This window comes from Hylobates moloch, unplaced genomic scaffold (genome assembly GCF_009828535.3).
Source record: "Hylobates moloch isolate HMO894 unplaced genomic scaffold, HMol_V3 SCAFFOLD_14, whole genome shotgun sequence".
NCBI classification, from domain to species: Eukaryota; Metazoa; Chordata; class Mammalia; order Primates; family Hylobatidae; genus Hylobates; species Hylobates moloch.
In genome coordinates this window covers 100769731-100783801 of record NW_026652289.1, presented here as the reverse complement: position 1 = coordinate 100783801, position 14071 = coordinate 100769731, and the positions used below count along the sequence as shown (strand labels likewise).

General features: G+C 35.6%; 2 protein-coding genes across 6 annotated transcripts in view; both read left to right on the top strand.

The window, feature by feature from the left end:
• The window catches only part of ZNF280D (zinc finger protein 280D), a 177042-nt gene extending 171071 nt beyond the window's left edge, over positions 1-5971 (top strand). For all 5 annotated transcript variants that reach the window (XM_058427947.1, XM_058427948.1, XM_032174646.2 and 2 more), the window contains 2 exons: positions 905-960; positions 4038-5971. In XM_058427947.1, coding sequence (XP_058283930.1) covers positions 905-960; positions 4038-4662 — 681 coding nt within the window. In that variant the 3' untranslated portion in view covers positions 4663-5971. The remainder of the gene's footprint in view (positions 1-904; positions 961-4037) is intronic.
• MNS1 (meiosis specific nuclear structural 1) overlaps positions 1-14071 on the top strand; it is a 433362-nt gene that overhangs the window by 247097 nt on the left and 172194 nt on the right. The gene's annotated exons all lie outside the window — the stretch shown is intronic.

Sequence of the window (14071 nt, the reverse complement as noted above, 5' to 3'; positions counted from 1 at the left end):
CCTTGTTTTAGCAGGGTTTTGAGACGGTGAGTAGATAAGTGTGTGTGATTAATACACCATTATCAATTTTACAGGCTTGAGTCGATCTACCATAGTGGTTAAGAGGTAGATATAGATTTGAATCTTTACTACTTATTGTGGTGTTGCCTTGGTTCTTTACCAGTTATTGTGGTATTGCCTTGGGTTCCCACTGAGTCTTATTTCTCATGTATTAAAATAGTGTTAATAAAATCTAATTTGTAGATTAAATGAGATAGTGAACGTAAAGTTCTTAATATACTGCTTCATGCGTCATATGTACTCCATAGCTGGTAATTGTTACAAGCTGTTAGATTGGCCTATGGCTTACTGAGGTTTTACACTTTTATTTCTTCCCTGTAAAACATTTGAAATAAGTAGAATATTTCTTACTTTGTGTACTGTTTCATGTTTTTGGTTTGACAGTAGAAGGGTTACCGTGACTCAGTATGAAATCATAAATTCAGAAATGTTTTATCTAAATATCTGTGCTTAATATATTTATATAAAATACTATGGATGCGTCTTGTTATTCAAATTCAAGTTGTGTTTTACCAGTTTTCTATTTAAGTAATTGTAATTATGATCCACATTTGAAATAGAGGTTATGAAAAGCAGATATTGACATGAGTGGGTAACTGCTTTTTTATCTTGTATCAGAAACTTTTGGTACACTGAAACTTATATAGGTTTAAAAACATTTTTAAAATCTGCATATAATTATGGAGTATTCTAATTATATTTTATATTTAATAAATTATTTTTCTATTTCTTTCTTATATTAAGTTGCACACTTGTTTCTTTTATCCAGAAAGTTTAGTATAATAAAAATTTTTCTTTAAGATTAACTGTGAATGTAAAAGAAAAGTATTATTAATTATTTCAGAAAATTGCAAGACCTAACATGGCTGAAAGAGAAACAGAAACATCAAATTCTGAAAGGTAAATATAAGGAAAAACTGAATTTCATAAAATTCAAGTATACGAAATAACACTTGAGCTGCATTATTTCACAGTTAACTGGCAAAGGACTATTTAAATTTTTGTATATAGTGCTATTTTCTGTAATGGCTTTTAATTAAAGTAAAACTTAAAAACTTTAATCCAAGAAAAATATTCTCCATATCCTTCGTTTTTAAATCTTTTAAACATAGAGAGTATATTTTATGTTGTTAAATTTTTAAAAAACTACTTACTAGCAAGTAAAATGTTGGCAGACTTTCTTTGCCCCAATTAAATGAAAACACTTACAGGATGCTCCATGTTACTGGACAGGGACAGTTATTGCAAATAGGTCATCTGAAGATTTTTTAAAGTATTTTCAAAAAACTATAAGACTACGTATGTGGTAGGATCACAGTAGTTTCAAGATTCAGGGATTGGCTTTTAAAATTGTCATACTTTGGTAGAATGTTAAAGAACACAAGGTGTTTCACAGTCTTTTAGCAGAAGAGAATCTGAACATTCCAATTAGAACTTTATTCCAAAGAAGGGTAATTTTATTTTGTCTCTTAGGTAATTTCACCCATTTATATCTGTATGCTGTATATTTTACTGTAGGTTGCCTGTTAGTCTATTGAGATTAATCTTTTGTCCCTAAAAGTAAGTTACGGATTAAGTTCCTAAGAAGGTGTTTCATATACGTTAATAGTACAGTTATCTCGCCCTTTCTTCACCTTGAATTTTTTGTAAGTTCTCGGGGGAATGTTAACAAAAAATCAACTAAGGAGTTAGAAAACGCAGACTAGTCATCTCTGTATTATTTAACATTTTCTGTAAATTGTAGTTAGTCCATTATGATCTGAACAAAACTAAGAATTATACAAATTTGAAATGAGGAAAAAAAATAATTTTTTCCATATGTAGTTGACCAGTTGAGATCCAAAAAATGAGTTAAGTGATTGAAATTAATGAGAGTATTGATTAAAGTAGCCTGGTGTAAAAATCAGAATCTTTCTAATCTACCACTAACATATGATTACAAAATATAGTGGACACACTCGATCATAGTGTAACAAAAATGGTACAAATAATTGATCACAGCCAGTTACAGCGTTCTTTCTTCCTTCTCCACTCCCACTGTTTCGCTTGACTAGCCTTAAAAATATCTGCATCTATATATAGAGAGAAAATGGGCAGGATCCAGATGAAGAAAAGCAAAATTTTACCATGATAAAAAATAATATATTAACTGCATGATGGACTGTTTTACAAATTAAATTATGAATTTAATAAACATGGGATTTGTTTCGGAAACTGACAAACATAAAAAAAGATTTATATTTTTCTCTTTATTAATACCATAATGTATTTAATCATTCCTTTGTTGTTGGATAACATATTAGGTTTTTGGCTGGGTGCTGTGGCTCATGCCTGTAATCCCAGCACTTTGGGAGGCCGAGCCGGGTGGATCACGAGGTCAAGAGTTCGAGACCAGCCTGACCAACATGGTGAAACCCCGTCTCTACTGAAAATACAAAAATTAGCCGGGCGTGGTGGCACGTGCCTGTAATCCCAGCTACTCGGGAGGCTGAGGCAGGAGAATCACTTGAACCCGGGAGGCAGAGGTTGCAGTGAGCCGAGATGGCACCACTGTGCCACTGCACTCCAGCCTGGGTGACACAGCAAGACTGTCTCAAAAGAAAAAAAAAAGATAAAAAGATATTAGATTTTTTTGTATTCACTATTTTAAACGTTGTTTTAATGAGCATCCTTGATAAATATCTTTTACATTTTTAAAGTATGAAATTTATGGGGAAGAGTTGTCGGTTGTAGGTGATTTGTTTAGTTCTAAAGTATATTGTTAATAATTGTTAGAACTGGGTGCTACTGGTTTAGCAGTCGTCTAAAGACAAATTACTAGAACAAAACAAATAGCAGAGAAATAGCCTTATATAAATAATAATTTAGTAAATAATAAATTACCGTTTGGAAATGTTGCTAGGATATTTGTGCAATTCATTGGGAATACGTCTAAATGTCAGATAGACTAAACGTAAGAAATAAGATATATGTAATCATTAAATGTATTTTCATAAAATAAGCATCCTTAGATCTAGATAATGGACTGGTGATCTTCTTAGAAATCTTGTTTCTCATATTTTGTGATTCACTAGATAGTTTCTGTTAACACATCAGGGCCAGAATAAACACACAGAAGCACACATATATATATGTGTACAAACATGCACACACACTTAGATGTGTATGTATGTTATATATTTACATACAGTTTTTCAGGCATGTGTTTATTTTTTTAAAATTAGGCTATTAAAAATTAGAGAACTATGTTTGAATGCTTGTCTGATTTTATGTATGGAAAGACATTCTGAACATAAGAAGCTATTTAAATCATAAAGGAGACTGGGCATGGTGGCTCACACCTGTAACCCCAGCACTTTGGGAGCCAAGGCAAGAGGATTGCTTGAGCCCAGGAGACCAGCCTGGGCAACATGGCAAGACCTTGTCTCTATGAAGAATAAAAAAATAGCTGGGCTTGGTGGTGGGCGCCTATATTCCTAGCTACTGGGGAGGCTGAGGTGGGAGGATCGCTTGAACCCAGGAGGTCAAAGCTGCAGTGAGACATTTGCACCACTGTGTTCCTGTCTGGGTGACAGAGTAAGACCCTGTCTCAAAAAAAAAAAATCAAAAAAAAATATATTTTTTTCCAAATATATATTTTTTATTTTAGGTACTTTTACAAGTTAATAAAAATACTTAAATTTAAGCTAGAAACAGGCCAGAGATATGAACAGATGAAAATAGTGACGGCCGGGACTAAAACTAGTTGATAGACATCTTTTAGTATGTGATTCCAGAGTTTCTCAGAATCTCGCCTAAGAAAATGGCCTCCTTCTAAATTTTACTGCCATAGCAAGGATTGGGAACTTGGACTTGTTTTCCTTTTTGGTGGGCAAATGTACCTTGACTTTTTATTTTTTAGAGCATGTCTTTATTTTGATAGTGTTCAAAAACATCGCTTCATGAAGAAATACATAATCCATGACTTTATTTTTCAGTAAACAAAGTAAAGCTGCTTCTTCAGAAGAAAAAAATGGATGTAATGCAAATTCATTTGAAGTCTCATCAACAACAAAAAGTGAAGAAAGCATAACAGTTTCAGATAAGGAAAATGAAACCTGTCTTGCAGGCCAGGAAACTGGCTCAAAAAACATCTTCAGTTGTGATTCAAATATTGGTGCAGATAAAGTGGAAAAGAAAAAACAAATACAACACGTTTGTCAGGAAATGGAGTTGAAGATGTGCCAAAGTTCAGAAAACATAATCTTATCTGATCAGATTAAAGATCACAACTCCAGTGAAGCCAGATTTTCTTCAAGGAATATTAAGGATTTGCGATTAACATCAGATAATGTAAGCATTGATCAGTTTTTAAGAAAAAGAGATGAACCTGAATCTGTTAGTTCTGATGTTAGCGAGCAAGGCAGTATTCATTTGGAACCTCTGACTCCATCCGAGGTACTTGAGTACGAAGCCACAGAGATTCTTCAGAAAGGTAGTGGTGATCCTTCAGCCAAGACTGATGAAGTCGTGTCTGATCAAACAGATAACATTCCTGGAGGAAATAACCCTAGCACAACAGAGGCAACAGTAGACCTGGAAGATGAAAAAGAAAGAAGTTGAAATTAGTCGTTTTAAGTTTCAGTGTACCAACGATAAGGGCATTTGGAACAGTGCTGTCAGGTGAGCTCAGTGGTGCTGCTGTAGGTTCAGAAATGGAAATATGTGAGGGAGGTCACACATACACTTTACCTGTATGTTCAACCTATGTTATCAAACAAATCAATTCACCAAAAATAGCATGTTTAGTAGGGATTCCCAAAAAGTTTTCAAAAACACGAACAGGATTTTAATGATAGTTACATTTGCAGTGCGAAGGCCTCATTTAATGGTTTTCAAGGAAATGAGATTTGGCTGCTGACGTGAATTGATGATATTAGTAATATTTATAAAGCCTTTCAAACTTCCATCAATCCTAAGCTAAAAATCCTTATTACCTGTATATCCTTTTCAGTTAACTGAGAGAAAGGGATTTGGAAACCATGTACTTTTGGGAGTAATTGATTTAAAACAATGGCTGATTAGCATTGTTAATGCAGGCTTTATTTTTGAGGATGATGCTGGTAAATGGAGCATGCTTAGAGTACTAAATTGATCTAATGAGAATTTGGATGAACATAAAGTTAATTTTGGATTTAATATAACATTCCAGTCAGACGCATGTAAACAGAATATTTGAATCTTTGTACCTCCATACAACTGTTAGCCTGCCAGGCTGTAAGCTTACCTTAATTAAACTTTCAGTGAAAGTGGAATTATTAAGATATAAATTTATATTTGTGCTTTTTGTCAGTGTGTAAGCTGTGTAGAAATTCTTTGATGTATTAGTTGTATTAATGTAAAGTAGAAACCTATTGTTGAAACTCCTGTAGCTATTATGCTTTTAATATTGTTTTAATGATCTTCTTTAGAAATAGGCCCATAAAAATGGTCTGGAAGCCAAACCAAAGTATGGTATAATGTAGATATTGTAAAGCAGTAAACTGAAAACATGTCCTGGCATGTATTCAGCCATGTTTAAGTGACTTTTCTGTAATTGTAAAATAAAAACTTCAAATGGGACCTAAAACAGTGATGTAAAAGAACTGGTTTTGGAAATTTAGCCTAATTTATCTATAAGATGGCTGCTAAATTGATTTTTCAGTTTTTTTATCATCTAGAATATAATAGATATAGAAATGGATAATATGAAGAACAGTAGTTTGCTTTGAAATACTAATAAACTTTTATTTAAAATGCTTCATTTTTACTTCTTAAAATGTGCTTTGAATTCTTAAATTTTGTTTCACTGAATGTTCAATGTTTTAAATGGCGATTAAAACTCCGCTGTATATAGTAGTTTTTGAGTAAATATTTGCAATAAAAATCTGTCCCCGAGTAATTCTGTTTTTCCAATCACTGCTTGATTCAGATTACCTTTGGTGCCTTTAGAAATTATATACTTGTTCAAGAAATTTAATATCAGTGTTAGTGGTGAGGGTTCAATTCTACATTCTTTAACTGCTGATACATTATTTTAAATTAGGACTCAAAGTACAGGGAACAATATTGCTAATATTTATGAGAATAGATTTGCTTTATAAATTCTTTTACTTCAAGGGAAATAGAATTTAATACTATACTTTTCTATCTGCTCAACAATTTAAAGAGGCTAAATAGGCAAAATATATTATGAATTATTTTGAGTATTTTGGGGAGGAGAGCTAATATTTTTATCTTTCCTGCTCCCAAGAAAAGATAGGGAGAGAGGGAGCCATTAGCTGTCATCCTTCACCTTGTTAAAATGTAATTCTGTATCATGGAAGATTTTTGGAATAATATAAACCTTAGAAGAGCAGGGTGTAGGAAAAACGCCTGTCTCTATGAGGACCGTTTTGTGAGTCTCATTCAGTCTGTTGCCACATTGATCACATTACGCTACAAAACCCTAGAGCACTGTGCCAAGTCTCTAAGTGCCACCATCACCCCCTTGGAGCTTTGCTACCTCAGCCCCCATACACCTTTCGAGTAGTGGCATTCAAAGTAGCAGATCAATGAACTGTTTGTACCTATATACTCTGAGAAAAGAAACCTATACTGGACTGTAGGTGCTTCATTGAGAAAGTCTGGCAATGAAAAAAAAAATAGCTGAATTAATTGTACTTGGTATCATAGCTGGTTTACATTCTCTCTCTCAATCTCCTTATCTCCAATCAGGAACAACCAATTCAGGTAGGCAAACCAAAGCTTTGGTAGCAGCGCTTTAGAGCAGTGGTTAGGAAGCTTTCTGTACAGGGTCAGACAGTAAACATTGTGGGCCATGTAGTGCAATTACCCAACTCTGCCTCGTGTCATGAAAGCCACTGTAGATGATACGTAAATTATGAACCTGTTTGTGTTCCAGTAAAACTTCATTTACAAAGATAGGATGTTGGCTGGATTTGGCCCATGGACTATAGTTTGCCTACTCCCGGTTTGTAGTGCTTAAACTCCTTTGATAAGAATATAAAAGCCAGTGATGCACTCTAGTGACTGCCTAAGAACTATCAAGACACCTTAGTATGTTATAGTTCCCTGTTAAAACAACAGGATTATGATGGATTATAAGTGCAGTTTAATAACATCAAGAATCATATTTATTTTGTAGGATGCACTGTTAATTTATATTGAAAATCTGAATACCATATTTATTTGTTATTTCTTCCCCTTTCCATCTCTTCAGTGTTTTAAGGAAGAAACTATAAATTATTTTCACCCCATGAATTTTTAAAGAACTATTCTAAACATTTGTTAAAAGAAACTAACAAGATGTGAGTCGCTTTATTTTGGTTAGAAGTAAAAAGATAAGGAAACGAAATATCTGGGCAATTATTTGCCTAGGGTTACAAAGCCTAGATTTGAACCCAGTTTGATCTGATTCTTAAGTTATTGTTTTTCCATTACATCTAGTTACTAGCATTTATATTAAACATTTCCTTTTAAAATATTTCTTTTTTTGCAAATAATCCTCCTATGGATGGTAGTAATTGTAATTATAACATCTTCAAGAAATGAGATATGTTGGGCGAAATTACTTTTATAGTTAGCTCTAGCTAACTTTTAATTGCTTGTTAAATGCATATGGAATCAAAGACTTCTTAACCTAAAGAAAGAGGGGAATTTTCCTCAAGAGAAGGAGTTGTGAATCATTTTTATTAATAGGCAAGATAGTATATCATGTAAAGATATACTTTATAAAATAGTTATTGAAGTTTTAACATCGTTACATTTTTGTACGCTTCTGTTACGTCATTGTTTGACTTCATGGTTGACAAGACTACTCTTTGTACTAACTCTAATGAAATAGGAAGTTTGTATGCACTAGAAGAGGATTGCAAGTGTTTTATTTTTACTAGACTATTATAACACTAAGACTTGTTTACTCAGCTAAGAAGTGAAACACTTGATTTACCTATTTCTAAACTTAAGAGGAAAAACAATTATCTTTTAAGTACAGTTATGCGCCACATAATGACGTACCCCATGTATGATGGTGGTCCAATAAGATTATAATGAAGCTGAAAAATTACTCTTGCCTGGTGATATCTTGATGATGCTGACCCCATGTAGGCCTAGGCTAATGCGTGTGTGTCTTAGTTTTTTTTAAAAAAGTTTAAGAAGTAAAAAAAAAAATTGTTTAATAGTAAAAAACGGTTATAAAATAGGATATAAAGAAAGAAAGTGTTTTTGTACAGCTGTAAAATGTTTGTGTTGTTAGCGAAATGTTACTACAAAAGAGTCAAGTAAAAGGCCGGGGATAGTGGCTCACATTTGCGGTCCTAGCACTTTGGGAGGTCGAGATGGGCAGATCGCTTAAGCCCAGGAATGTGAGACCAGCCAGGAAAATGTGGTGAAACTGCGTTTCTGCAAAAAATAATAATAAAAAAAATTAGTTAGGCATGGTAGCACTTGCCTGTGGTCCCAGCTACCCAGGAGGCTGAGGTGGGAGGATCACTTGAGCCTGGGAGTTCAAGGCTGCAGTGAGCCATGATCAAGCCACTGTACTCCAGCCTGAAGGAGAGAGCAACACCCTGTGTCAGGAGTCAAGTAAAAAAATTTTAAATATATAAAGTAAAAAAGTTATTGTATGGTAGGGTTTATTATTGAAGAAAAGCATTTTTAAATTTAGCCCCAGTGTACAATATTGATAAAGTCTACAGTTGTGTACAGTAATGTCCTAGGCCTTCACAGTCACCATTCACTGACTCATCCAGAGCAACTTCCAGACCTGCAAGCTCCATTGATATTAAGAACTCAAAGGTGTACAATTTTTATCTTTATACTATGTTTTTACTGTACATTTTCTATGTTTAGATACACAAACACCATCGTGTTATACTTGCTTACAGTATTTAGTACAGTAACATGCTGCCCAGGTTCGCAAACTGGGAGGAATAGACTATGCCATATAGCCTAGGTGTGTAGTAGGCAATACCATCTAGGTTTGTGTAAGACCACTCTACGGTGTTCACACAACGCTGAAATCGCCTAACAATGCACTTCTCAGAATAGATCCCTAACATTAAGCGATGCATAACTATTTTTTTGACTGATGCACATCTGCAGATCAATGTAGACAAAATGAATAGATTTTTGAAAGCCATGACGATATTTAATTTTCAACTTAAAAGCTTCAAATTAAAAGATACACTCAGATCATTCGTGAGGAACTAAACACATCTGTAGCAACAACTATAACATCTTTAAGAAATGAGATATGTTGGGTGAAATTACTTTTATAGTTAGCTCTAGCTAACTTTTAATTGCTTGTTGAAAGTACGGTAAAATTGCCTTCATTTTTAAAAAATATATTACACATAATTTGGTCTTCATTGATGGCACAGTGTGCCATTATGATGAAGATTATTGGGCCACACTTTACGGGAAGCTGTAGCTGCAGAAGTTAATGGCTTGAAAGATAGTTGATCACAGAAGTTACCTTGGATTTTGGTTTCTGGAAAACGCCCCAGGTACATCTAGGATCATTAGACTTTACCAAAAACAGAATTGAAAAATTGACTGTATTGCTGATCCACTCCAACATCTTTTTTAAAATGACTTTTCTCCCCTAAATATTAAAGTAAAGCATGCTGTTTGTGGAGATTTGGAGAAGTATAAAGTATGGTTTTACACTTTCTTTTTTTTTTGAGATGGAGTTTTTGCCCTTGTTGCCCAGGCTGGAGTGCAATGGCGTGATCTCGGCTCACCGCAACCTCCACCTCCCGGGTTCAAGCAATTCTCCTGCCTCAGCCTCCCGAGTAGCTGGGATTACAGGCATGTGTCACCACGCCTGGCTAATTTTGTAGTTTTAGTAGAGACGGGGTTTCTCTGTGCTGGTCAGGCTGGTCTCAAACTCCCAACCTCAGGTGATCCGCCTGCCTCGGCTTCCCAAAGTGCTGGGATTACAGGCATGAGCCACCGTGCCGGGCCAGTTTTAAACATTTAAAATATTTCATCTTTATCCGGTGCCTTAAAAACTTTTTTTTTTCTTGAGATGGAGTCTCGCTCTGTTACCCAGGCTGGGGTGCAGTGGTGCAATCTCAGCTCACTGCAACCTCTGCCCCTCAGGTTCAAGCAATTCTCATGTTTCAGCCTCCCAAGTAGCTGGGATTACAGGTGCCTGCCACCACACCTGGCTAATTTTTGTATTTTTGGTAGAGACGGGGGTTTTGCCATGTTGGCCACGCTGGTTTTGAACTCCTGATCTCAAGTGATCCACCTGCCTCGCTCTCCCAAAGTGCTGGGATTACAGGCATGAGCCACCACACCCGGCCCCCCCTTCCTTAAAAAGTTTTGATTCTCTATATTAGGGGTTAGCAGACTATGACACACAGTTGACCACCTATTTTTATAAACAAACTATTAGAACAGCCATACCATTTAATTATCTATTATCTCTTGTAACTTTTGCACTACAACAGCACAGTTACATAAGACAGAGACCATAGAGCTCACAACCCTAAGTTATGTACAATCTGGCCCTTTAAGAAAAAGTTTGCAGCCCGTACTTTATATTTTCATATAGTCCATTTCATACCATTATAACCATTCTTTAATTTTCATTATTGTAAACATTACAGTGGAACTTAGTTTGTAAATTTGGCCCACATTTCTTACTATTTCCTGTTCTAGAATTACAAGTTTGCAATTTTTTGAAGATTATTCAGTTTTTTAATTTAAACATATTTTTTTTTTAAGAGACTCTCTTTGTTGCCCAGGCTGGAGTTCAGTGGCATGATCTTGGCTCACTGCAACTTCTGCCTCCCAGGTTATAGCAATGCTGCCTCAGCCTCCCACGTAGCTAGGACTACAGGCGCACGCTGCCATGCCTCGCTAATTGTATTTTAGTAGAGATGGGGTTTCATTGTGTTGCCCAGGCTGGTCTCGAACTCCTGAGCTCTGGCAATCCACCCACCTCGGCCTCCCAAAGTGCTAGGATTGCAGGCGTGAGCCACCTCACCCGGCCTTTCTTTTCTTTTTTTTTTTTTTTTTTGAGACAGAGTTTCACTCTTGTCGTCCAGGCTGGAGTGCAATGGCACAATCTTGGCTCACTGCAACCTCCGCCTCCCGGGTTCAAGCAATTCTCCTGTCTCAGCCTCCTGAGTAGCTGGGATTACAGGTGCCCACCACCACACCTGGCTAATTTTTGTGTTTTTTAGTAGAGACGGGGTTTCACTATGTTGGCCAGGCTGGTCCTGAACTCCTGACCTCAGGTAATGCACCGTCCTTGGGCTTCCAAAGTGCTAGGATTATAGGCGTGAGCCACCACGCCCAGCCAAAATATCCATTATTATATTAACATACTCTTTATGGAAAAATAGTAAAACAATACTTAAGTTTGTAAGGTAAAAATGGAAAATTCTCTAACCACAATACTAGTGGATAGCTTCTTGTCCTGGCATAAACTTCTAAGACTTGATGTTTTCATGTAGATTTTTTTTTTCTTCAACTCTTCAAAGTCAGTTTTATTTATTAATTTTTAAAAACCTAATGTGATTTTCATTCCTACGATTCACCAAATATTTGTAGTGTGTGTGGCCATGTAACTAGTTCCTGGCCAGTGCGTTGTGAGTGAAAGTGGCTTCTGGTTTGGAGCATATAATTGTTGATGTGAAACTCTTTAGAATTTTTTTTTTCCTTTGTCGTAGTGCCTTGTCATATTTGAGATGGTGATTGCTCCATCAGGCTGGGTTACTGAGGGACTACTATGAACAGAGCCTCCCTGTTTATTCAGATGGGCACATGAGAGAGAATGAGTATTTTTGTTTTAAGCCTCTATAGTTAGGGAATTTTTGTTTCTGCAACATTACCTGGCCTATCTTGATCAATACAGTCATGAATCCTGGAAGTGGAGTGCTACCATGAAAAAAAAAAAAATCAAACTGAAACTATTACAGTGGCTTAGGTGAGAGATGGTGTGGCTACATCAGGTGATCCATAGCCTGATGTGCAAGATTTGGTAAACTATCGCCTGTAATACTTGGAAGACATATAATATTCTTAATAAACTTGTATCTCTATCAGAAGACTTCAGATAACAGAATCTTAACAGCGTGTTTTGATTACTATATTAGCTGCATTTGACAAGATTTTTTTTTTCGATGGAGTCTCACTCTGTCACTCAGGCTGGAGTGCAGTGGCGTGATCTGGGCTCACTGCAACCTCTGCCTCCTGGGTTCAGGTGATTCTCCTGCCCCAGCCTCCTGAGTAGCTGGGACTACAGGTATCCATCACCATGCCCAGCTAATTTTTTTTTTTTTTTTTGTATTTTTAGTAGTAATGGGGTTTCACCATGTTGGCCAGGCTGGTCTCAAACTCCTGACCTCAGGTGATCCACCCGTCTCGGCCTCCCAAAGTGCTGGGATTACAGGCGTGAGCCACCACGCCCGGCATAAAACTTTTAACTAAATTAAAGAGAGGTCCCATAGTGTTTCTATATGAGAACTCCTAACAGCATATTTTGGGAAATTTATATATTTTCTGAATTTCAAGACAAATCAGTCAAGAAATTGTTGAGACAGAGAAAAGTATCTCTCCTGTTAGAATTAAAGCTTAGTAATCAACTTAGAGCCATTATCCTTTGAAGGAATTCATTGAAGTCAAGCTCAAAAGCAAGAGCAGGGAATGCTGACATGTGGAGTTCAAGGTTAAGGTCAACATTTCCTGGAACCAGAACAGGAGCTCTTAGAAGGAAAGCGGTCACAATCGAATCACTTGGTCTTACTTGTAGCCATTGCCATGTCGTAAGTATGTGTTCATGCCCCATCTGCTGCTGAGGGTTAGTCATTCTTGTAAATGTAATAAATATCCATCGGTTTATGTAGATAGTATACTTTAGACGAATCCTATCAATGGTGTTCCAAGAAATAGCACAATGTAGGAGCAAAATAAGCCCTTAAATTGGCAATTTTGACAGTGCTTCTGTGTAATGCTTGAACCTTGCCAAGAGATCCAAATGTTACGTATTTCAAACACTACCAAATCAATTTGTTGGCACTTCCCAGTGTTCTACTGTTCTTTGCAAATACTTTAACAAGAAATGCAAAGAAAAGGAGATGTGAATGTTATGGAACATTTAAAAAAGAAATCAGAAATGGATCTAAACTCTAAATTAGCAAAAGCAGTATCAGTCTCAACAGCAAGATCAAAATCAGGGCAGACAAAATACTTTCATCATTAAAAAAAGTAAGAGGCCAGTCATGGTTTTTGAACTTGACTCATATCAATGCCAAATAAAAGAAATTTTTATATCTGAAACATTCGTAACCAAATAAAGATAAAGACTATTGTGTAGGGCAATTAATGCTTTATGTGCTTTAAATTTTTCTTTTGGGAATAACTTTTAAACAAATATTTGTAGTCTTCCAGTTTTTAAAATGATTTTTTATTTCACATTTATGTTACTGTTTCTTTCATTTATGTTGTCAATATATCAGGTAGAAATAATGATATTAAAATATATCATCTTGTCACAGTATATTGGCTCATAGTAATAAACCACATTTTAATTTTTTTAGCAAAAAATTTCTGAAACATTTAGTATACTACAGAAAAATTATTCCATATTTATTAAGGTTACTCACAATTATTTAAAAATGCATTAAGTATAATGTTATGAAAACTACAGAATTCTGATTCTGTATAATTTAGGAATTCCTGAGAATTTTCAGAAATTTTGATTCCTCATTCTCACATCCCAAGTATTAGTATGTCAGGAATTGGGAAATACTAATGACCAACATGTCTTTTCAGTTAGACAAAATGGCTTAGGAAGCAGGTACTAAAGGGTCAGACTTCCACCAATGCCTGATGGTTTCAAGGTACTCCAGTCATGTGTTAGGGAGGAGCTGGGGGAGACCTATCTTTAAAAATTGTGGTGTGCCTCTTGGCTCACTGCTGAGTCGAATCATATAAACAAAAAACAAACTTTTTGAGAGAATTGTACCGTTAAAGG